This window comes from Mytilus trossulus, chromosome 8, assembly GCF_036588685.1.
Source record: "Mytilus trossulus isolate FHL-02 chromosome 8, PNRI_Mtr1.1.1.hap1, whole genome shotgun sequence".
NCBI classification, from domain to species: Eukaryota; Metazoa; Mollusca; class Bivalvia; order Mytilida; family Mytilidae; genus Mytilus; species Mytilus trossulus.
In genome coordinates this window covers 51,861,623-51,884,946 of record NC_086380.1, presented here as the reverse complement: position 1 = coordinate 51,884,946, position 23,324 = coordinate 51,861,623, and the positions used below count along the sequence as shown (strand labels likewise).

Genomic DNA, 23,324 nt, shown 5'->3' with positions numbered 1-23,324 from the left:
TCAGCTCTGTAGTCAGTTTTTCGGTACTGACATGATTTAACAAACTTTTCTAAAATTGTCCGTTTATAAGTTTTGAAATTATTAAGAAACTAAGGTTTCAACTCCCTAAGGAAAAGTTGACTTTAGATGAATTTGGCTATTTAATTTAGGTATTTTTGTTATATAGCTCTTCAACGGTTTTTTGGTACTAATATATCTTTGGATTTCAAATGTTTGGATTTTAGCGTCCCTGATTAAGATAAATCAAGAAAAGCGCTTCGGACGTGTAAAACGTGTTGTTCTCAACTTTTTATTGTCATTGTAATGCAATTGTTTTATTAAGGACCATTTTTGATTTTTGTAAAACTTCACTCCAGAAAATCTTTGTTTTTTTATTTAACTCCAACGGAAAAGATAAATACGAAAGATATACTGAAAATGTGATTGAATTACTAAAGCTGTATCTTTTCTTCAAGAGAAAACTCTTTTGGAAAAAGATGATGTTGTTTAATTGGTCATGTGACCACCATGTTCCTGCGTTCATAAGATATATAGAAGAATTGGTAACCCTACGTTATTCAAAAACGAACACACCGCTTTTCGTCTTTTGATCTATAGATGGCCTCGGTAAGATACATCGAAAATATGAAAGAAATAAAAAAAAACTATTTTTTTAATTAATAAACATAAACGTAACAGTACATCCAAATTTTAAGATTCATTATTGTATTAAAGATCTTACCTCCACTAGAATCAATATTAAACTGTTTACTATATTGAACAGCTTCTATGTCGTCCGTTATATCTACAACCAGAAGATAAATAGCATCTGGAGTGAAAAATGTTTGGTGTGTAGCATAATAGTCTTTTTGGCCTGCAAAATCCCATATGCCGCATTCAACCAAACCCTCTGATGTCATTTTGTGTTCTTTATTTTTGACATAAAAGAGAATATCATCCATATGTTCACTAATAGCTGCAGTTATCTGATCGGATTTATTTGAGTTGTCTGAATTTTGTTTCTCAAGTGTATCTGGCATTTGTTCCACCTTTTTCATATCTCTTTCTTCACGGTTTTCAAAATTTGTTTTGTCTGCACTAACATAAACAGTGTCTGTAACGTTTACTTTGTTATTTGAAACATCTGAAGTGTGCTTTGTGTATTCTGTAGCTAGTTCATTATCATTATTTTCATCAGCTGAAATAATTCGATTTTTTTCCTTGTCTGCAAGCAATAACTGAACATTGGATGGAATTATCATATTTGTCTTATCTTTAATGTCATTAGGGTGATCTTTAGATGGATGATCTCGATTTGAAACTAATTCTTTGACTTCCCGTTTCATGTTAACAGCCTGTTGTATCCTCTTTTCAATTTGTACCTTTTCTTCCTCAACTACAAAACAAAAATTTAAAAACTCAGACAACGTAACAATCTTTACATGCTTAAGGGAATTAATTCTTTGAAACCTCAAGGCGTTTATAATGGTGATTAAAATAATGAATTATGTACCAATTGTGATTTATTTGTGATTCGTTATATAGCATTGAAACTAATTTCAGGAATGTATAAATCACTTTTGTTTTCTTTGATCAAGAAATACTCAAATCATAAAAATGCTAAGCACTTACAGTTTTTATCGAAGTGGTCATACCTTAACAGGCAGAAGCAATGATTAAAGTAAAATCTTAGCCATTAAATTAATTCAAAAGAGTACTAATCCTATACGGTTTTATAAATTAGTTAAACCGTAATCATGTTATGGAAGCTGTAATATATATTTCTTCAAAAGTGCTTACTTTACTAGCAAACTAATTTTGATCTGGACTGAACAATAGTGGCAACAGTCGTATACCGCTTTTCAAATGTCATAAATAGATTGAAAGAAAACAAATACTGGTTACAAACTGAAGCGGAGGGAAACACATCAACTATAAGAGGAAAACAACGAAATAACAGAACACAGAAGTGCAACAAAAAAACCAAACAACGATGCAACATATATAAAACATACTATTAGATAACAACATATTTTAAGAATACAGTGAAACCTGGGTAAACCGAACCCTGATAAAACCGAATTTCAGATTAAACCGAACAATTTTCAAAGTCCCACAAATTTTCCCTATGATTTAACGTAAATATAACCTGAAAAAACCGAACCCTGTCAACACCGAATTCCGAACGCTTTTTGAAGGCTCGTTAGTAAATTTGTATCTAAAAATTACCTGTCAAAATCGATCAATACCAATCAAAACAATAAAATATTATTAATGATTTGTATGATTTAATTAAACAAACACAGGATGACAGAGTATTCCCGAGGGTATTTGAGGTTTAATGAACTTGTGAGTTGTTATTACAAACTAATTAGCATGTCTGTGTCCATGTAGAAAGTAATTTTTTGTAAAGAAGCGTTAAAATGGTACCTATTGCCGATAATGACAAGAAAGGAAATTTTCCTCAGATCAATTAAATGCACCTTATTTAAATAATAACGGCCACAAAATCGTAACTTTCATTCTGTAGCTAAATTGTTTAATTAAATAATAGTTTTAAAGCCTTTCACTTGATTAAGAGGTCGTGCAACACAACAAGGTCAACGGATTTCGATTGCTGGATTCCCTTTAGAGGCCCTATATATTTGATTCGAATACTCCCGAAGACTTCCGTTAGCTATTTTAAAAGCAACGGTAAAGTCCGAGGATAAACTTGATCCTTGTTGTTGCTTCACTGTTATCATGTGCCTAAGTTTCAATCAGCGGGTGACCAGTTTAGTCAGAGAACTCGTGTGCACAATGAAGATCCCGATTCAACAACGGAATCGTCATTTAACAGTGAATCTGAATTTGTCAGTGAATTTACGGATGAGAAAATAATTATAAAAAGCAAAATGATCGCTCCACGTCGGACATCTCCAATTGACGAGCGTGATTGACGGAGTGGCGTTTGATTTATAAACAAAAATGTAGCAAACGTCTATCCTCATCTTCTTTTATTTTTACATTTACATCTAAATCAACACAAAAATAAACTGTTGTGTCACCTATGACAGTAAATGCCAAAATTATTTTGGTGTCGACTTCCGTTAACCTCTACAATCCGAACACCTGTGCAAACCGAACAAAATGCAAAGTCCCGTGGGTGTTCGGTTTGGACAGGTTTCACTGTAAATGGTGAGTTGAACCTAGTTTCGTGTCTAGACAAACCTCTGACCTTTATGGTAATGTTAATACCGCTTAAATGACAACATTACATGCCAGGAATACAGAACAAATACATGCAAGAACACCAAAGGCAGATAAATACATAAATAAATAATATGAAAGTACAATTCGACATGTTAATCACAGAATAACAATGAATAAATATAATTAATTTGGACTGTTAACACAAACTGCTTAATAGAATACGAAGTGTGTGTCTGTAACACGAATGGATCAACGCCACAAAAAGTAACGTCACAGGTAATTTTTTAAAATTGAATATAAATAAAGATAAGGTTTCTAATTATGTTATTTCACGATTTGAAACAATAGAAACAAGAATGTGTCCATAGTACACGGATGTCCCATCCGCACTATCATTTTCTATGTTCAGTGGACCGTGAAAATGGGGTTAAATCTCTTATCTCATCAAAATTAGAAAAATCATATCATAGGACACTTGAGGACTTCAACTTTATCAAAAACAACCTCGACCAAAAAACTATATCCTGAAGCTTGACAGAAAGACGAACGGACAAACGAACGAACGGACGAATTAACGGACGCACAGACCAGAAAACATAATGCCCATAAATGGGGCATAAAAAAAACCGTATAGTCCAGTATATATATACTAGAAAACCTGCAGGGATACTATAATGGAAGTGGGAATAGGACAATAGATTATGTATTTACTATGCTTAGATGAAACTGAAACCTTTTTAAGAGATCAAGGAAATCATAAGAAGTAAAGTTTCATTATAACTTTATTTTGGGCAAATAAATGCAAGAATTACTAAGAATAATAAAAAAAATTAAGAACATGCTGATTTGCAGACAATTGCCCTTACTCCTTGAATTCTACCTAAATGCAGGTTGGAATAAGATGATGTTACTCACCTTCACCAACAATCCATTCACCATCACTTGTTCTAATCTGACATGTTTTATCAATATCAATTCCATCAGTGCTTCTTACATCATCTATTCCTTTCCCTAGCAATCTACGTACAAGACTTGTTTTTCCAACACGATCTTTCCCAATAACTTGAATTCTAACATAACGTCGTTCTTCTTCTCCAAATTGTAAAGCGTTCAAATATGTATTTTTTTCTTCAATAGTTGGAAGTTCTAAAAAATTAATAAAAAAATGAAGAATGGTTGATATCAGCTCAAAAATTGCAGCTTTTATAGAAGCCTCCGGTCTTTTTGAATAAAGACAAACATAGATTGTGTTTTCTTTCAATGACACTACAGCTTCGATTGTTAAACTATGTAGGCGGTTTTATTTTATTTTAACATTCGTTTTCATCCACCATACGTTTTACAATAATTCAATTTATTGAAGCCTTTTATACATTATAAATTGCATAATTTCTTTTTTACAGAACAACTTTTTATCAATCAAATAAGTGAACTTAATTCAAATCGAGGATTGAATCAAGCAAATAGTGTTGTTTTATTTTTATTTTACCCACGGAATTCTTACATAAATTGTGTTATTGCAGAACTTTTATTAAATTTGGATCCTGAATGTCCAAACACTTTGTTATTTATTTGATCAAGCATCACTGACCTTTTTTTTTTTTTACAAAACACGCACTTTTCAAGAAATACAAAGTTTGAAGCAAGCATAGAATCTATGATGAGTTTATTTATCAAATACCTTTTATATTCAGCAGGACTTTTCGGTAAGATTGTCCAACTTGCACACTATATTCTCCTGCGTCAGTATATTTTGTGTTCCTGAGTTTCAGTTCATGGTTTGTACCTTCACTTGACATTTTGTAATTATCATTTCCCGTTATATCCATGCCATCTTTCAAAAGGATTACAGAAGGACTGTTTAAACAAATTTGAAACGTAAAAATTGCCTCCTCTCCTTCTTTGCATTCAATATCAGAAGGGTCTTTGAGAAAATAAGCTGTAAAGACAAAAATTGAATTATTTACAACATGTATCATACCATGATAATCTGTCAAGAGGTAAATGTTAACCCCTTTACGTATCGATTGCTTTGTTTACTCAGTCAAACTCATAAATTGAAAATAAACTGACTGAAAAAAAACACAAACAAAGAATAGTACAGAAGGCACAACATAGAAAACTAAAGACTAAGCAACACGGACCCCACCAAAAACTGGGGGTAATCGCGGGGGCTCCGAAAGGGTAACCAGATCCTGTTCTACATGTCTCACCCGTCGTGTTGCTTATGTTATTAAAAAAATCCGGTAAATAGTCTAAATTCGGTTAAATACATTCGTGAAAAGGGAAGAGAATTATAGCTACGACATAATGAACATATCTGATATCATCTCTGAAACGGTTATTCCATAAAGGTCACCCAACTCGTGATGGCGTCCGTAAAATTTACGAAGGAATGATCTTGGGGACTTAGAATCACAGTAGAACCATTGTTGAAAATTTCTTTTGAATAATAAAGAATTATATGACATTTTAATTGGACGGCACATTTGTCCTGTTGTTTAGATAAGAAATGCCTCTTTTGTACTATCAAACTTCCGGGAACCAGTACGTTCTAATATGCAGTTGAATGTATGTTGAACCCTTCAGCACAAGTCAAGATAATGTATAAGTTGAAATGAAATAACTGTCACTTTATTTCAACTTAAGAAAATGTAGCTATCTAAACTTGAAATTGTAGAATTCCACCCAGACAAATCACCGTTTTTAAATTTATCTTTTTTCATTTTATCAATGCGGATGAAGTGGACCAATCTGAATACATTTAACTAAAGAAACATAGTCTATTATTGATTTAAGAAAATTTTGTGAAAATGTGTTGCTTGTTATACACAGAACAAAAAGCATGTTATTTGAACTTTTTTGCTGTACTAAATGATTGAAAGAATACATGTATACAACGAATTTTGTAAATTGTTTTTTTAATACTTTTATAATTTTGAAAGATGCTTTAATATGTTATAAGTCAAATATGCGAATTTAAGTCGAATCGGAGAACTTCAATTTTACAGCTAATCCTCCTTTAACAAAAACTTATTTTTTACAGAGTTATTGATTAGCGTTTTAAGACGCAATTCTTGTCAATCGTACATGAATGTTAGCCTGGTTTCTATGATGAGTTATTCACAACCACTAAGTCAATGCCACTGCAGGTTGCGGTTTGCTCCTCCGTCGAGGATTGAATCAAGCAAATGTTTTTTTTTATATATAGATATTGTTTTAATTGTAGACTAACATTTGTAGTATTACATGTCGCACCCGTCGTGTTGCTTATGTTATTAAAGAAATCTGGTAAATAGTCTAAATTCGGTTAGTTACATTCGTGAAAAGGGAAGAGTATTATAGCTACGACATAAGGAACATATCCGATATCATCTCTGAAATGGTTATTCCATTAAGGTCACCCAACTCGTGATGGTGTCCGTAAAATTTACGAAGGAATGATCTTGGGGACTTGGGATCACAGTAGAACCATTGTTGAAAATTTCTTTTGAATAATAAAGAATTATATGACATTTTAATTGGACGGCACATTTGCCCTGTTGTTAAGATCAGAAATGCCTCTTTTGTACTATCAAACTTCCGGGAACCAGTACGTTCTAATATGCAGTTGAAGGTATGTTGAACCCTTCAGCACAAGTCAATATAATGTATAAGTTGAAATGAAATAATTGTCACTTTATTTCAATTTAAGAAAATGTAGCTATCTAAACTTGAAATTGTAGAATTCCACCCAGACAAATCACCGTTTTTAAATAATTTTTTTTTCATTTTTTCAATACGGGTGAAGTGGACCAATCTGAATACATTTAACTAAAAAAAACATAGTCTATTATTGATTTAAGAAAATTTTGTGAAAATGTGTTGCTTGTTTTACACAGAACAAAAAGCATGTTATTTGAACTTTTTTGCTGTACTAAAAGATTGAAAGAATACATGTATACAACGAATTTTGTAAATTGTTTTTTTAGACTTTTATAATTTTGAAATATGCTTTAATATGTTATAAGTCAAATATGCGAATTTAAGTCGAATCGGAGAACTTCAATTTTACAGCTAATCCTCCTTTAACAAAAACTTATTTTTTACAGAGTTATTGATTAGCGTTTTAAGACGCAATTCTTGTCAATCGTACCTGAATGTTAGCCTGGTTTCTATGATGAGTTATTCACAACCACTAAGTCAATGCCACTGCAGGTTGCGGTTTGCTCCTCCGTCGAGGATTGAATCAAGAAAATGTTTTTTTTTATATATAGATATTGTTTTAATTGTAGACAATTTGAATATTTTAAGTTGTTCGAAATACTAAGAATATTTTACCCCAGGAAAACTAATCTATATTGTGTTATGGCAAAACCTTTCTTAATTTTGGTTGGAATCTGAATGTCCAAACACTCCGTTATCTATTTGATCAAGCATCGCTGATTTGTCTTTTTTACACGATTCGCGCTTCTAGAATAAAAGTTTGATGCATGGAATCTATGATGAGCTTATTTATTAAATACCTTTGATATTTAGCCGGACTTTTCGGTAAGATTGTCCAACGTGCACACTATATTCTCCTGCGTCAGTATATTTTGTGTTCATGAGTTTCATTACATGGTGTGTACCTTCACTTGACATTTTGTAATTATCATTTCTCGTTATATCCTTGCCATCTTTCAAAACGATTAAAGAAGGACTGTTAGAACAAATTTGAAACGTAAAAATTGCTTCTTCTCCTTCTTTGCATTCAATATCAGAAGGGTCTTTGAGAAAATAAGCTGTAAAGACAAAAAAATAATTAAGATATATAACATGTATCATGCCATGATAATCTATAAAGAAATAAATGTAATCCCCTGTACGTATCGATTGCTTTGTTTACTTATAGTCAAACTCATAGATAAAAAAAAATGACAATGACATGGCTAAAAATAAAAAGACAAACAGGATATCTACATAATAGTATATGATTATATATGATAAAGATGCTTATGTTAGTACAAATCCGATAAATAGTCTAATTTCGGTAAGTCACATTAGTAAAAAGAAAAGGGATTGTAGTTACGACACAAAGAACATATCCGATATCATCTGTGAAACGATTATTTCATAAAGGTCAACCAACTCGTGATGGCGTCCGTAAAATTTACGAAGGGATGAATAAAGGCAACAGTAGCATACCGCTGTTCGAATTTCAGAAATCGATAGAGAAAAAACAAACAAATGATCCTTGGGACTTGGAATTACTGTAGAACCATTGTTGAAAATTTCTTTTTAATAATAAAGAACTATATGACATTTTGATTGGAGGGCACATTTGCCCTGTCGTTGAGATCAGATCTAGAAGTACCTGTTTTTGTACCATTAAACTTCCTAGTACCAGTACGTTCTAATATGCAGTTGAAGGTATGTTAAACCTTTCAGAACAAGTCAAGGTACAGTTTTAAAATGAAATAACTGCCACTTTTATTTGAACTTAAGAAAAAGTACCCATCTAAGCTTGAAATTGCTGTGAATAGTGGTTTTATAACAACTGCCATACAAGAGGGAAATTATGTAGCTATAAAACTAGATTTTATTTTTAAAAAAAAGAACATGTGGTGTGAATACCAATAAGACAACCCTACACAAGAAACCAAATGACACAGAAATTAAATACTACAGGACATTGTAAGGATCAAATCCCATACCGCCTAGTCAGGTATAAAAGAGCCCGAAATGACATATGTAAAAAAAAGCTCAAACGAGAAAACTAACGACATCATTTATGAACAATGTAATGAACAAAACCCAACTAACAGCAACAGAGGATAACAACTGCAATACAGGCTCCTGACTTGGTACAGGCAATATGGAATGTGGCAGGGTAAAATATATTTCGGGGTGACCAAACTCTCCCCTAACATGGGACAGTGTTGCAACAGTTCAACATAAGAATAAACTATACAAAATCAGTTAAAGGCTTAAATCATCAGATGGAAATAAACAGAAAAACATTTTTTTTTTAAATTTTTGATAAAAATGTCGAAAATTGGGGTACAGTCAGCGACATGTGATAATCTTTGAGAAATACTATGACAATTACAGTTTTGAACTAACTTAATAATTTTACAATTGTCATAAATTTCAAGTTACTGAGGAATGTCTGGATTTACCTTTACCATTATCGCTCAAATCTGAACATTTGAAAGTCTGGGATGTTTAGGTATTAAGTAAAATACAGGGGTACCTACTAGTAAGTATGATAAAATGGACCTAAACATAGCCGACTTCTATTCTGTTTGAGGGCTTTTATTTCTGTAGACTTTTCTTCAATTGTATCTAGTTTTTAATACATTCACTCTTAGAGATCAACCTCATATCAATTGGATTTATGTTTTTCTTTCATGTACTTCTTTCAAAAAAATTCATTACTTTTTTTATTATAAACTCTTTGGAAAGATAACATCAACTCGTTTTTCGTACTTGATCATTATTTTATTGATTGCTATATACTTTCGAATATATGAATAATTCAATGAATATATATATTAAAGAAAACTTCGACTAGTTCTAACTCAAACAAAGGAATCGCTTACCTTCACTGAGTAGTGGCACTTCTTCAATTGGAACTGAAATGTTTGAAAAAGTTATTTTTTAAATACAAAAATGATTTGAGGTAATACCAGAAAGTTATAAACTCAAATCATCAACTAATTTAAAGATATTACAAGAATGTGTTACAGAGCGTGAGTGTTTCCTGTCAACACTTCTTTCTGAATATAATATTTGAGTCTAGAAAAACTTTATTTTATTTCCCATCTTGGCTGTCAAGCTTTAGTTGTGATTTATATTTGAATTTTCTATTATTTGTTCGATGTTTTTAGTCCAATGTAACATCCAGTACTGCATACACTTTCATAGATCCTTGTGTTACCCCGGTCATTGTTTTAGTTCGTGCTGCTTATTTTCGGTGCTTTCTGTGTAGCGTTTTGTTAGCGCTGTTTTTATCTTTATTTTGTTTTCTTTTGACGTCATTGTGTATGTTTTGATCACGAAAAATGATTTATAATTTCCCGTTTGCTATTTTCACAGTCACTGTTTGCAATAAACAACTATCATCATGCAAAGTATATTTCGTTTCACATGCTCTAAGGTGCCGTTTCAGAGTAAACTTGGTTATTGGTATTGGTACTCATGAATACACCAGAAAACACAGGAAAACCTTTAAAGAAGGACGAATGATACCAGAGGGACATTCAAACTCATATGTCGTAAATAAACTAACAACACCATGGCTAAAACAGAAAAAGTCAAACAGACAAACAATAGAACGCAAGACACAACATAGAAAATTAAAGAAACTAAGGAACACGAACCCAACAAAAACTGGGGTTAATCTCAGGTGCTCCGAAAGTATAAGCAAATCCTGCTCCAAATGTAGCGCCCTTCGTTTTGCTCATGTTATTACAAACCCGCTAAGTAGTTGTTTTTTAATTATAAAAAATTAATTAGTGCAAAAGTTCTATTTATCAAAATAGCTAATTGACCAGGTTGTTTTTAAACTAATGTCAAGCAGGCAGCATATGGAAGTATGCAAATCTTTTTGTCAGATCATTGTTATAAAAGCAAGTATAGGTAGTGTTAAATGTCTTCAAGCCTGTTGTTACCTTGAAAGAAACTTGTAAGTATGTCATTGGTTTGGCAAATTTGATATACGCCCCATTCAATAAATCTTAATACTTGATATATATAATAGATACGTGTACAACTACGTCATTTGGCCTCAAATGGATAGTTGTCGTGTTGGCAATAATATCACATGCTTTTTTCTTTATACAAAAACTAATACTATAATTGATATGCATTGAATTGGGAAATCTATTTTTTTTATTTTTACCATGAAATTAACATCCATAATTGTGCTATCATCATTAGTACCGATTATATTTCGGCAATTGATATTTCTTCAGTGAAGATCAATCATATATATGAGAAAATCCTAAATCTGATAGAAACTTTAAAGATGTATTAGTATTTTGCTACAAATATTCATTCTTTTGAATGTTGTTATTTTGTGGACTATTATGTCTCTGTTGGTCTGTTTCTTTTCAGGCATGGCGTTTTCTGTTTATTTCTTGCTATTTTCTAGTTGGAATGTTGTCTCTTCCGCATTTTTTGGTTGAAAAATCCAAGTTTTCTCATACATCATATTGGTGCCAAACATATTTTTTTACATGAAATTTTATACCTTTGCTTTTATTTATCAAATACATTGGTGATCACAATTGCATTCTTTTCTTTTGCAATTTGACTGCTTGAATTTGTTGTGTAAACAAGTTGGATGTAAATAAATGCTTGCGACGTATATATACCATACTAGCACTGGTAAATTGATACTACATTCAAATAAAATCCCCCCTTCCCTTATAGTGAAATCAAATAGTTGTATCCTAATATATTGATTGTAAGTTCATTTTTAATTTACTGTGAGGTATTTCTAATAACCTGGAATTTGGATGTTTCTTTTCTTTTTTTTCCTCCGTCTCCAAAACAAGAAAACAGAAAACACAACTGCAAGTAGAGCTGTAACTCCAACAATAATACCAGTACTGAAATTGATTTAAAAAAATCATTGTCATAAAATTGTTCCGTTAACGATATACTATGTCTTAAGTCTTTGATTGCAAAAAAAAACGACGCAGATTTTTACTTCCCCTGAAAGCATATAATACTCAACGACACTTACTTTACAGGATATATTATGAACAATTTTGGGGTGTGCTTTACGTTCCGTTTGTATCGAGGCAAGAAAACAGGCTTAATAAGATTACGGCGAGATTAAATATAAAAGATATATATTTAGTTGAACGAGTGGTCCAAAGACATATGTAATGCTTGGAAATATAAATTTCCAATTTTATTTATCTATTATGCCTGTCTGTATAAACTAGATATCTAGAACTTAGTTTGTATCATGAAGGTTAAAGAGTCTCAGGATTGTTTGGGGAAGGAAGGGATGAGTTTTCAAACTACTAAGTTGGAAAATTCATTGAGCAACAAGGTCGATAAAGTTTTAATTGAACAATTAAATGACGAACAAATTATTTCAATCAAATATTGCTAGCAGTGATATAGATATGATATGCATTACAATTCGGATAAATGTAAATATATTTTTCTTGCTTACATTTCACCTCCGGAAAATCTGCCGTCATCGTTTGAAGCATTTGGTTGGGTAGTACTAATGTCTGAAAGCAAATAAATTATTTAACGTATAAAGCATGTTAAGATACATCTTTCATTACGGCAATGTTGTTTATGAATAATGTGAATTTTATCTTTAAAACATCCATACAAGCTAGTTTCTCCTTTGACTGAACTTATTCTTAAAGGGTGTCGTTTTAATACTGTTGTCAGGTCTTCTAAAATTATTCTATTAATGCTTAATTTGGAAATGACTTTAAAACTCCATAATGGAAAAGTGATTCCTTATCCTGATATTTGCTTAACCTGTTGTTTTATCAGTTCTTCAAATCTCAAACTGTGTCATGGTCTTTCAAATATTTTAGCCTTTTTATCATGGACGGGACAAAATTTGCCAAAATATGCATTGTTGCAGTTAAATATGTAATTCCCCCCTTCAATTTCGAATTCAATGCGCATAAAAATCTACAAACTTTTGTTGTATTAAGCAATCGTATTCACATCTGTCCGTATCTTTATTTTCCATTTATAGCATATCTAACACAATTTATTTAACCACATTTTTATAATACTTACATGTGAAAACATCTTGCTCCAATAGAATCTTTTTATCTCCTAATGTCCCGCCATACACGCAGGAATACGAAATATTAAGGTCTTGTTTTGTTAGATTTTGTATGATTAAGGTGTACCCACCACTCACAACCATTCCGTCATACTTTCTATTAGGTCGTGCTGTTTTGACATCTATGAATAGCGTGTTTTGTTCAGGAGTCCACCTATCCCACCCTGAATACTGTGAACAGCAGTTTGAAACATTGCAAAATAGTGTGACGTTTTGTCCGTAATCTGTAGCCTTTCTAGTAATTGTCCATTCCAAAATACCTGAAAATGTTTTCCTTCTTAATGATTTATCAGTGGGTATATATATAGAATAAATGTAAATGTATGTGGTATTAATTTAGTGTGACGATGACATACAATTTTCTTATTTACAGCTAAGCGTAAAAAGGATTGAAAATGGATCTTTTGTTATTTATTTTCAATGGACTAGATAAGCTTAAATAGCTCACCTCCTGCAATACTGGATCTAGCAAATGGGCAGTCAATTCTGAACAGAAGTCCACTCGTGTAAGGTTCAAATTTTAATGCTAATGGGTGATTATTGCAATTCTTTAATACACCGTTTTCTACATTTGAAAATGCCTGTACCAAGTCAGGAATATGATAATCCTTGTCCATTCGTTTTTGATGTGTTTTCTCATTTGATTTTGCCATTTGATTAAGGACTTTCCGAATTGATTTTCCTCTGATTTAAGTATTTTTGTGATTTTACTTTTTAATACACAAATTCTTATTTTGAGCTACGCTATTGACAAAAACAGATTGAGACAAATATTCCTCATTGCAAGTCAAAATCGATAAATATCACCGAAACAAAGCTAAGTATGCCATTTACCATGACCACTGAGATGTTAGGTCTAGACAATATTGTAAACGGCAAAAGGACATTTACATCTCACAACTGATAAATTTATCGAATAATAAATTTCAATTCTAGTATCTATGATTATTTTATTCCTAAGCCCTAGGTCGATTCCACTGCTGGTGGAGGTATCTTCCAGAGCTCACTTCAAATTGAAAATGATAATTATTACTAAGCTATGGTGACACATTTAGGTCCAGCAATTAAAAAAGGTTTCGGACACAATAAAACACAGGAAGATTGATATTCAATATCCACAGCCATTAGAAACATTGAACATTAACCAGAATAAAAAAACCACCCCAACATAAAGAATTATGTTAATGGTTCATTCGTTTTGGATTTGTGTTCTTTAGCGACAGCAGAGAGTTAAGTAAAATTAGTGTGCGTGTGTGTGTGTGTGTGTGTGTGTACAAATCTAGACATAAGACAATTGAGTTTGCTCTTGTTTTTGCATTATTTCCAAATTGTTTGTGAACGTTTTTGACTTTCATTTATAAAGATGCTTGATTTTTGTCGAGCCTGCGACTTTTGTAGCAGAAAGCTCGACATAAAGATAGTGGTCCGGCGGTGGCGGCGGCGGCTTTAGTTAACTTTTTAAAAGCTTTAATTTTAGAATTTGGAAGACCTGGATGCTTCATTCTTTGTATATGAATGCCTCATGTTACGAAGTTCGTTTGACACATTTCATTTGACCCTGACCTCAATTTCATGGTTCATTGACTTCTTCAAAAAAAGTTACGATGTTTTGTAATGTTGATTTCTCTCTTATTATGAGTAATAGGATAGCTATATTCGGTATGTGCGTACCTTGCAAGGTTCTCATGCACGTAAGATCACTTTCACTTGACCGCGACCTCATTTTATGTGTCAGTGAGGTTAAGTTTTGGTGGTCAAGTCCATATTTTAGATATATATAAACAATAGGTCTTGTATATTTGGTGTATGGAAGGACTGTTAGGTGTGCATGTCCAACTGACAGCTGTCAGCTGACCCTGGCCTCATTTTCAGGGTTCAGTGGTTATAGTTATTTTTTTGTGTTTTGGTCTGTTTTTCTTTTACTGTTTGCAATAGGTTAACTATATTTGGTGAATGGAATGCATGTAAGGTGTACATGTCTAGCTGGTAGGTGTTATGTGAGCTTGGATTCATTTTCGTGGTTCAGTGGTCAAAGTTAAGTTTTTGAGTTGTGATCTCTTTTTCTAATACTGTATGCATTATATCAACTATATTTGGTGTTTGAAATATTTTATGATGATAGTCTTGCAGGTTTTATTTGACATTGACCTCATTTTCACGGTTCAATGTGCAGTGTTAAGTTTTTGTGTTTTGGTCTGTTTTTCTTGAACTTTAAGCAAAAGGTCAACTTTTTTTAGTGTATTAAATAATTGTAAGGTGTACACGTATTCTTTGTTTGGTTTATATGACCTTGACCATATTTCCTTGGATCATGTTAAGTGTGTGTGATGGTTGTGCACGAGCATCGCTGACGAGACTTGTATTGTCGAAATACGCATCTGGTGCAGGAAAATTGGTACCGTTAATGTTATCACTACCACTGGGTCGATGCCTCTGCTGGTGGACTGTTACTCCCCAAAGGGTATCAACAGCCCAGTAGCCAGTACTTTGGTACTGGCATGAAAGACGGATTGTTTGGGGTTATTAAAACTTGCTGTAACAAAATATTAGAAATTATTAGAAATTAAGGAATGTATCTCCCTCATGCATAGCTCCCATTCCTTTCACGGATTTGGCAATACTTTTTGGACCTTTTGGATTATAGCTCTTTATCTTTTATATAAGCTTTGGATTTTAAATATTTTGGCCACGAGCATCACTGAAGAGACATGTATTGTCGAAATGCGCATCTGGTGCAGGATAATTGGTACCGTTAATGTTATTACTACCACTGGGTCGACGCCTCTGCTGTGGACTGTTAGTCCCCGAGGGTATCAACAGCCCAGTAGCCAGTACTTCGGTACTGGCATGAAAATACGGATTTTTTTGGGGTTATTAAAATTTGCTGTAACAAAATGTTAGAAACTATTATAAATTAAGAACTGTATCTTCCTGATGCAAAGCTCTCATTCCTTTCATGGATTTGACAATACTTTTTGGACCTTTTGGATTATAGCTCTTCATCTTTTATATAAGCTTTGGATTTTTAATATTTTGGCCACGAGCATCACTGAAGAGACGTGTATTGTCGAAATGAGCATCTGGTGCAGGAAAATTGGTACCGTTAATGTTATTGTAGTAAAGCTTTATATTTAGAATTGTCAAGACATAACTAATAAGTAAAGAAGGCGAGACATTTGAGCATGTGAACTCTTGTTGCTATATAATAGACATACGATAATAAATTCCATTACCTTGTATCATATGACAGTAAACTATAACCAGAAACAAAAGCCAATGTCCCATGTCTGAAAAATATACATGCAATAAAACATTTGATTGAATAAATTTTATGGATACTTTACTCATTTGGGATCATACCACATCTTCGTATTTATATATACACATGGAAAAAAGTATTGCAACACAAAATTCAAATTCAAATTATAAAAAACATGCTTTTTTTTTTGTGATTTAATAAGTTGAAATTGAACTAGTTAACAATTATTTGAATGTCACATGAGTTTTATCAACTCGATAAGTTCTAATGTGCACATGCAGAAACTGTACCCTTGAACAACAAAACAGATGTTTTCATTCTCATTGTTTTAAACACTTTAAACAACCAAGTTTATAAAGTTTGTGATTGACACCTTATGATGGGTCCTCAACAACTCGTAACTGCAGCAAGATGACAGATTATCAGCATGAGAGAAGCAGGTATGTTGCTGTGATAATTGCACGTATTTTTTGTTATCACCATTCCACTATAAGTCGTTTTGAGAATAAAAATCAGGCAGCAAAGGATGTTAAAGACCTTCCGAGATCAAGAATACCCCCTATAACATCTGCTAGGGAAAATCAAGCGTAATGCAGGTTGGTCTGAAGGAAACTGCAAACAATACAATCATAAAAAGAGAGTGATGACCAAACATGAGCCTTTAAACAAGAAATGTTCGAGATCGGCTCATCGCTACTAGTTATCTAGCGATAAGACCATTTCGATGACCTTTGCCTACGAACAGACACACAGTTGCCCGTATCCAATGTATTGCAGAGCTCGCAAAAGTTTGAAATTAGCATCGTGGAGGAAGATCCATTGTTCCAATGGAATACGCTTTATCTTCCTTGGGCCAATCGTAGCCCGGATTTGAACCATATAGAGCATAGAATAGAATAGAATATCTTTTATTTCCATAAGAGGTACCCACAAGGGGCATAGTGCATATACATTCATGACAATATATAGTTACAAACAATTACAAATACAATAAAGCAAAACAACAAAACAGTATGCTTTAAAAAGTTAGACATTTTAAATATTACTTACAGTATCCCAGTGTTATATTATAAATGTTTACTCAAGGCAGGTGTTTTGATAAGAAATAGCCAAGTTGTTTTAAAATATTAATAGACTCACAGTTTAAAAGCCAAATAAATTTATTGACCTTATCCAAGGAGTAAAATTTTTTACATTCTTTAAATATCAGATCAAATAACATATCTCTATCCTTAGAGTATACAGGGCATTCTATAAGAAAATGAAGTTCATCTTCCACTTTATTTAAATCGCATTTATCACAAATTCTTTGATGAACTTCTAATTTGGAATATCTCCCAGTTTCAATGGAGGAAGCATATATGGGACACTATTGGGCGTAAAGTGCATGAAATACACCCGAGTTCAAACTGATGAGTCTTATGTAGACGAAACGCGCGTCTGGCGTATAAAATTATAATCCTGGTACTTTTGATAACTATTTACACCACTGGGTCGATGCCACTGCTGGTGGACGTTTCGTCCCCGAGGGTATCACCAGCCCAGTAGTCAGCACTTCGGTGTTGACATGAATATCAATTATATGGTCATTTTTGTAAATTTTCTGTTTACAAAACTTTGAATTTTTCGAAAAACTAAGGATTTTCTTACCCCAGGAGTAGATAACCTTAGCCGTATTTGGCACAACTTTTTGGAATTTTGGATCCTCAATGCTCTTCAACTTTGTATTTATTCGGCTTTTTAACTATTTTGATCTGAGCGTCACTGATGAGTCTTATGTAGACGAAACGCGCGTCTGGCGTATAAAATTATAATCCTGGTACTTTTGATAACTATCAAACACGTGATGAAATAAAAAATACCCTTCGTCAGGAATGGTTGCTTCTACCTCAGCAACAAATTAGTCGACTTATGGCAGGAATCAGAAGACGACAAGAGGAGGTTATCCGTTTGAATGGAGGTTGCGCACAAAGTTCTTTGGCGTATAGCGATCAACCATGATGTGAACAATCATCTAAAGATTAATTTTGAAAAGTCTGACATTGTAAAGTTCGACTACTGTTAAAGTTGTAAAATGCATTTTTGTTTTGTACAAAAACACTTTATTTTGTTATAAAAATTTTGGTTAGATAAAACCTTTTTTTTATATACATTTTTTGTTCGTTTTAAAGTCAATGTTTACATTAAATACGTTTCAATATTATTTGACAAAACTTTTATCATATTCCATCCAAAATAAGAGGCTGAATGTTGACGTTTGAAAAAATCATAATGTTGCAATACTTTTTTCCATGTGTATATATACTTTGTTGCATTTACAGCCTTTTATAAAAGTTTTACAAATTTGAACAACGGAATACTACTGTTGCCTTTATTCATATATCCTATAACCTTTTTTAATATCAATGTTCCCTTACTTATATTGTGTTTTTATTGTTTATAACTCCTGTATAGCAAATAAATATTGACTTACCTCTGAGGAATTGTCTTCTCCCTGACTTGAACTTCTTTCTAATTTAATACCTGTAAGCGATAAGACAATACATTTTTTTCATGATTTTCAAAAAACAATACTATTGAAAAATCATTTCCTATTTTAGGTTTTGTGTTTCAACTTTACAAAGTACGGAATATTGATTACATTTCGTTGTTACTAGTCTTAGTATGATATTGTCAAAGTAAGCTTATTCATGAATGCTCCCTTTATAAAGACAATAACTATATCATATCTTTTTCACGCTCCAAAGCTTACCTATTTTGTACACTTTTGTTGAAATTTTGTTTCAAAACAATAGTTATAGATATACATGTTTTGAATTTAAGTCACGAAGTTATATCCAAAACTAAAAATCGCATGCAGTTTACAATACTTGTACTGAAATGGATAAATGTGAATCTCATCTGTCATTTACAAAATTAGGCATATTCAATATAAATTCTTAATATTTATTTTGTTTATGTCACCGAATTTTAACAAATAACCCTAAGTCTGGGTACTTGATGTTACGCTATCACAGGGATTTGCCAATATGTACAAAGATCTGTATATAAAGCATACAAAATCAATGTATACATTATTTTTTTTTTAAATGTACAAATTGAATGTTATCATTTTTTTTTAAACGTGAAATAAAGCTATTAATAATTCAGAACATAACGTCAAAAATCTCAACTGAAGAAATTAATTAATCACCGATATTAGGATTTCAATTATGTAAGCCATATTTCTACTAAATACCAATATTGACGCTCGAATAAAGCTAAAATTCCAAATAAAGTGAGTATTTGAAGAGCATTGAGACTCAAATTTCGAAAGATTTTTCCAAATGCAGCTATCGTTAACCATTTCTGGGTAGAAAATCTTTAGTATTCGAAATATTGGTTTGTAACAGTTAACATATAGATAATATTTCATGTCAACATACAAGTGCTGACTACATGAGAAAAGTGACAAAGAACAATAGGGGTTCATACCAAATAAGATACTGTACCGTATTAAATTGTAATCCTGGTACCTTTGATAATTTTTAATATATATTCTAAACAATTTAACTTTAACACGCTTATAAATATTTTAAAAATAACATGTAGTTGTTATTCCCGCGGAAAAACTTGCTTCATCAAGCACGTGCAACCATCAAGGAAAAATCGAATGCTGATAAGAAATTTTGGCACTTAACCGTGTATTTCTTTTAAATATTCCTGTGCAGCTTCTTTTTGGTTGTTTTTTTAATTTGAAAGGTGATATGAAAGACCATACAGCCTATTGTTTATGCGCATCAACTCGCACAACTTGGTAACGACATAAAAGCTCAATGACGTTGGTTCCAGCCATGAAAAATTTCCTATTTTGCACGGATTTCAACATGGTGTACGCTTAAAACTACGTCTTTCAAGAAAAGTGGAATTAAGCGTCGCACTGATATCTATTGGAAAATAAACACGAATGTACACAAAAGATACTACACTATCTTTGACTTCCGTACTAATAACATAATGAAATATAGATTTTAAACCCGTTTTTTTTTGCACTTGCGCCGATCTGCATTTCCTTTTTCTTTCACTTGCGCATTTTGTCTTTAATTTGCGCCGCTTGTGCAGGTAAATTATAGGTGAAAGCTTTTTTTTTATTTTTCATATACTGTAAACCGGGAAATTTTCACGCTGTCTTATTTCGCGATTTACTTGCACGATCCAAATTCGCATCGTTTTGAATTACTGATTTCCCAGTGGCCTAGATAAATATTTTCATAAATGATTTGGAAAGTGAACAGCTTTACATATATCTTGAATCATATGATAAAATCAATCAAAAATCTTTTGTTTTCGGTTCATTAATGTTAAAGTACATTAAAAGTTTGGCATGTTTCAATGCTCGTAAAAACACATTCACAATAATAAAACAGTAACCCTTATTAGGAATGAATTAAAATAAAAAAACCTGTCAGGCTTAATGCTAATTAATTGACCTTTTGATCTGATCAATCTTAGTAGTACATTCAACGACAGAGGTGATGCCTTTATTACTGATTGACAGGTGTCATTAACATACATGTGATGAGTCTTGTTTACCAAATTATATCCGTAATGTTCGCTTCAGTGAAATAACTGATTTGAGTTTAAAGACATGACATTGCTTTTCGTTTAGAGATACAATTATAATTTAAATTATATATGTTTCGTCTTTGAAATCAGTGTTATACAGTAGTCCTATAGATATTCTATTCATATACATAGATATACGAAGATGTGGTATGGGTGCCAATGATGCAACTCTCCTTCCAAGTAACAATTTGTAAATGTAAACGTAATTAAATGAGTTTTATTTGATATTTTCGCGGTTGTTTTATTTTCGCGTTTCACTTCTGACCGCGAAAATAGCGAGAATAAAACTACCGCGAAAATTTCCCTGTTTACAGTATAAACTTTTTCCGTTAGCCAGCTATACATATGTTATGAATTGTCAACTATATAATTTTTTTAAGTTATATTAGAGAATTTTAGGTTTCTGACGTACGTAATTACGTAACATACCTTAAAATTTCAAAAAAATGTTCATTGTTATCTCCCGTTGACCATGTAATTTGTCAATTCAACAAACATCATATATTTTGATGTACGTAATACACCTAAACTTGGTTGTTGTAAAATTGTGTTTATCATCCTTTTTCCGTTTAGTTCAAATCTATAGTTATCAAAGGTACCAGGATTATAATCTAGTATGCCAGACGCGCGTTTCGTCTACATAAGACTCATCAGTGACGCTCATATCAAAATATTTATAAAGCCAAATTAGTACCAAGTTGAAGAGCATTCAGCATCCAAAATTCCAAAAAGTTGTGCCAAATACGGCTAAGGTAATCTATACCTGGGATGAAATAACGTATTCCAGGTGCGAGAGTTTACACTTGTCTTATGTCTGAACATACGTAACGAAAAAGCAAACTTTGTTCGCAGGGGACACAGGTATATTTTGAATGATATGTATACAGTAAACAATGTTTCCTATTTTAATATATCTGAAAAAAAGTATTTACTAAAGCGAACAGAGAGAGATACGATTCGAGTTTAACTGTATGTTTTAAGTTGGTGTGGTCTGAACAGATGAAATGTATTTTAGAATAATTATAAGGGAAATGAAATAGACTAGCATAAAAATAGGTAAAGTTTATTAACGGTCTCATCCGAGTCCTACTAAACAGGACGGGATTACGAAGGAAGAAGGTGCATAAACATCTTTCAACCGAATCGTTCACTTGAAAATTGAAAGAAAGAAATGGGTCGACATTTGAAGCTTAATAAAAAAAAATTATAAGCTTGGGCTAACCTTCACAGATACTGAGAGCTAGTGGCATGGTGGTTAGCGCTTAGTAGCTGCTCCCATTACAGTGAATTTATTATTGAAATTTGTGTGAATAAACAACGCAAACTAATGAAACTTTTTGCAGTGTTACAATCTATTACTACCTATGAACTTAATTGTGGATTTTGAAAAACATTTATTGTGATTCAGCTTGATAATTAATCATGACATTGTTAAATACAATAACATCAGTGATCACTCAGCCATTAAGCTGTTTAGGACGAACGTTACTCGCCACATCGTCACGTCGGACCAGACGAGGTACACGGGCAGGAACGCGTATGATACGACACATTACAGCTCTGACAGGCAATAGATATTTCAAGGTAAATAAATATTGTCAAAGTGGCATAAACTTGAATAACATCGTAAATCTAAACAGCTGTGACTCTAATCGTATAAAAGTAAGCACACCGACTGATACAGAGTCAACAAGTAATATCATGACATGTGTAGGTCACAGACCTGTTGGGGCATACACAGGAAGAACCTCTGATCGCCCAATAACTCTTGCATCAGTAAATATCATTCCCAATAACAGAACTAATCCTAAAAGTAATATGTTGTTTGCAACTCTAAACTGCAGATCTGTCAAAAACAAGGCTCTTGCCATTTGTGATTTTGTGACTTCTCATGATTTAGATATTCTGTCTATCACGGAATCGTGGCTTGGATCTGACGTTGATGAAGGTGTTATTCAAGACCTAGTTCTATCTGGGTACAGCATAATTCATCACAGTCGTAGTAATCGTCGAGGCGGTGGAATAGCACTTTTATTCAAAGGGGGTATTGGCATAAAACGATTGAACGTCCATGAAAAACATTTTACTCACTTTGAGCATATGGAGTTCTCTGTACATTCTGGAGATCTCAATATTCGTCTGTGTGTAATATACAGACCCCCACCATCCAAATCTAATGGTTTTCGCAATACTGTTTTCTTTGAGGAATGGGAATCATACCTTGATCAAAATGCTATTCTTGTACCTGCGCATAACGTTCTTTTCATCGGAGATTTCAATTTCCACCTAGATAATCTCAGCGATCCAGACGCATTACGTTTCCATCAGAGCCTTAAGGATCGTAACCTTACACAACATGTCAAAGATGCCACACACGAACGACCTTATTATTACGAACAAAGACAGTCAGATATTAAACGGAGTTCCAAACGTTCAGCGTCCTAACATCAGTGATGCACAAGGTAACCTAGCGTGTGACCATTTTTCTGTTCA

At 32.7% G+C, this 23,324-nt stretch overlaps 1 protein-coding gene across 1 annotated transcript in view; it reads right to left on the bottom strand.

Annotated features, from left to right (window-relative positions):
* The window catches only part of LOC134727748 (uncharacterized), a 61,829-nt gene extending 39,748 nt beyond the window's left edge, over positions 1–22,081 (bottom strand). The window contains exons 1-10 of the mRNA XM_063592135.1: positions 22,054–22,081; positions 18,700–18,749; positions 13,416–13,548; positions 12,326–12,386; positions 11,644–11,747; positions 9,735–9,767; positions 7,677–7,934; positions 4,853–5,110; positions 4,087–4,317; positions 722–1,375 (exon numbers count right to left, since the gene is read on the bottom strand). Coding sequence (XP_063448205.1) covers positions 722–1,375; positions 4,087–4,317; positions 4,853–5,110; positions 7,677–7,934; positions 9,735–9,767; positions 11,644–11,747; positions 12,326–12,386; positions 13,416–13,548; positions 18,700–18,749; positions 22,054–22,081 — 1,810 coding nt within the window. The remainder of the gene's footprint in view (positions 1–721; positions 1,376–4,086; positions 4,318–4,852; positions 5,111–7,676; positions 7,935–9,734; positions 9,768–11,643; positions 11,748–12,325; positions 12,387–13,415; positions 13,549–18,699; positions 18,750–22,053) is intronic.
* Between the last annotated feature and the right edge of the window lie 1,243 nt (positions 22,082–23,324).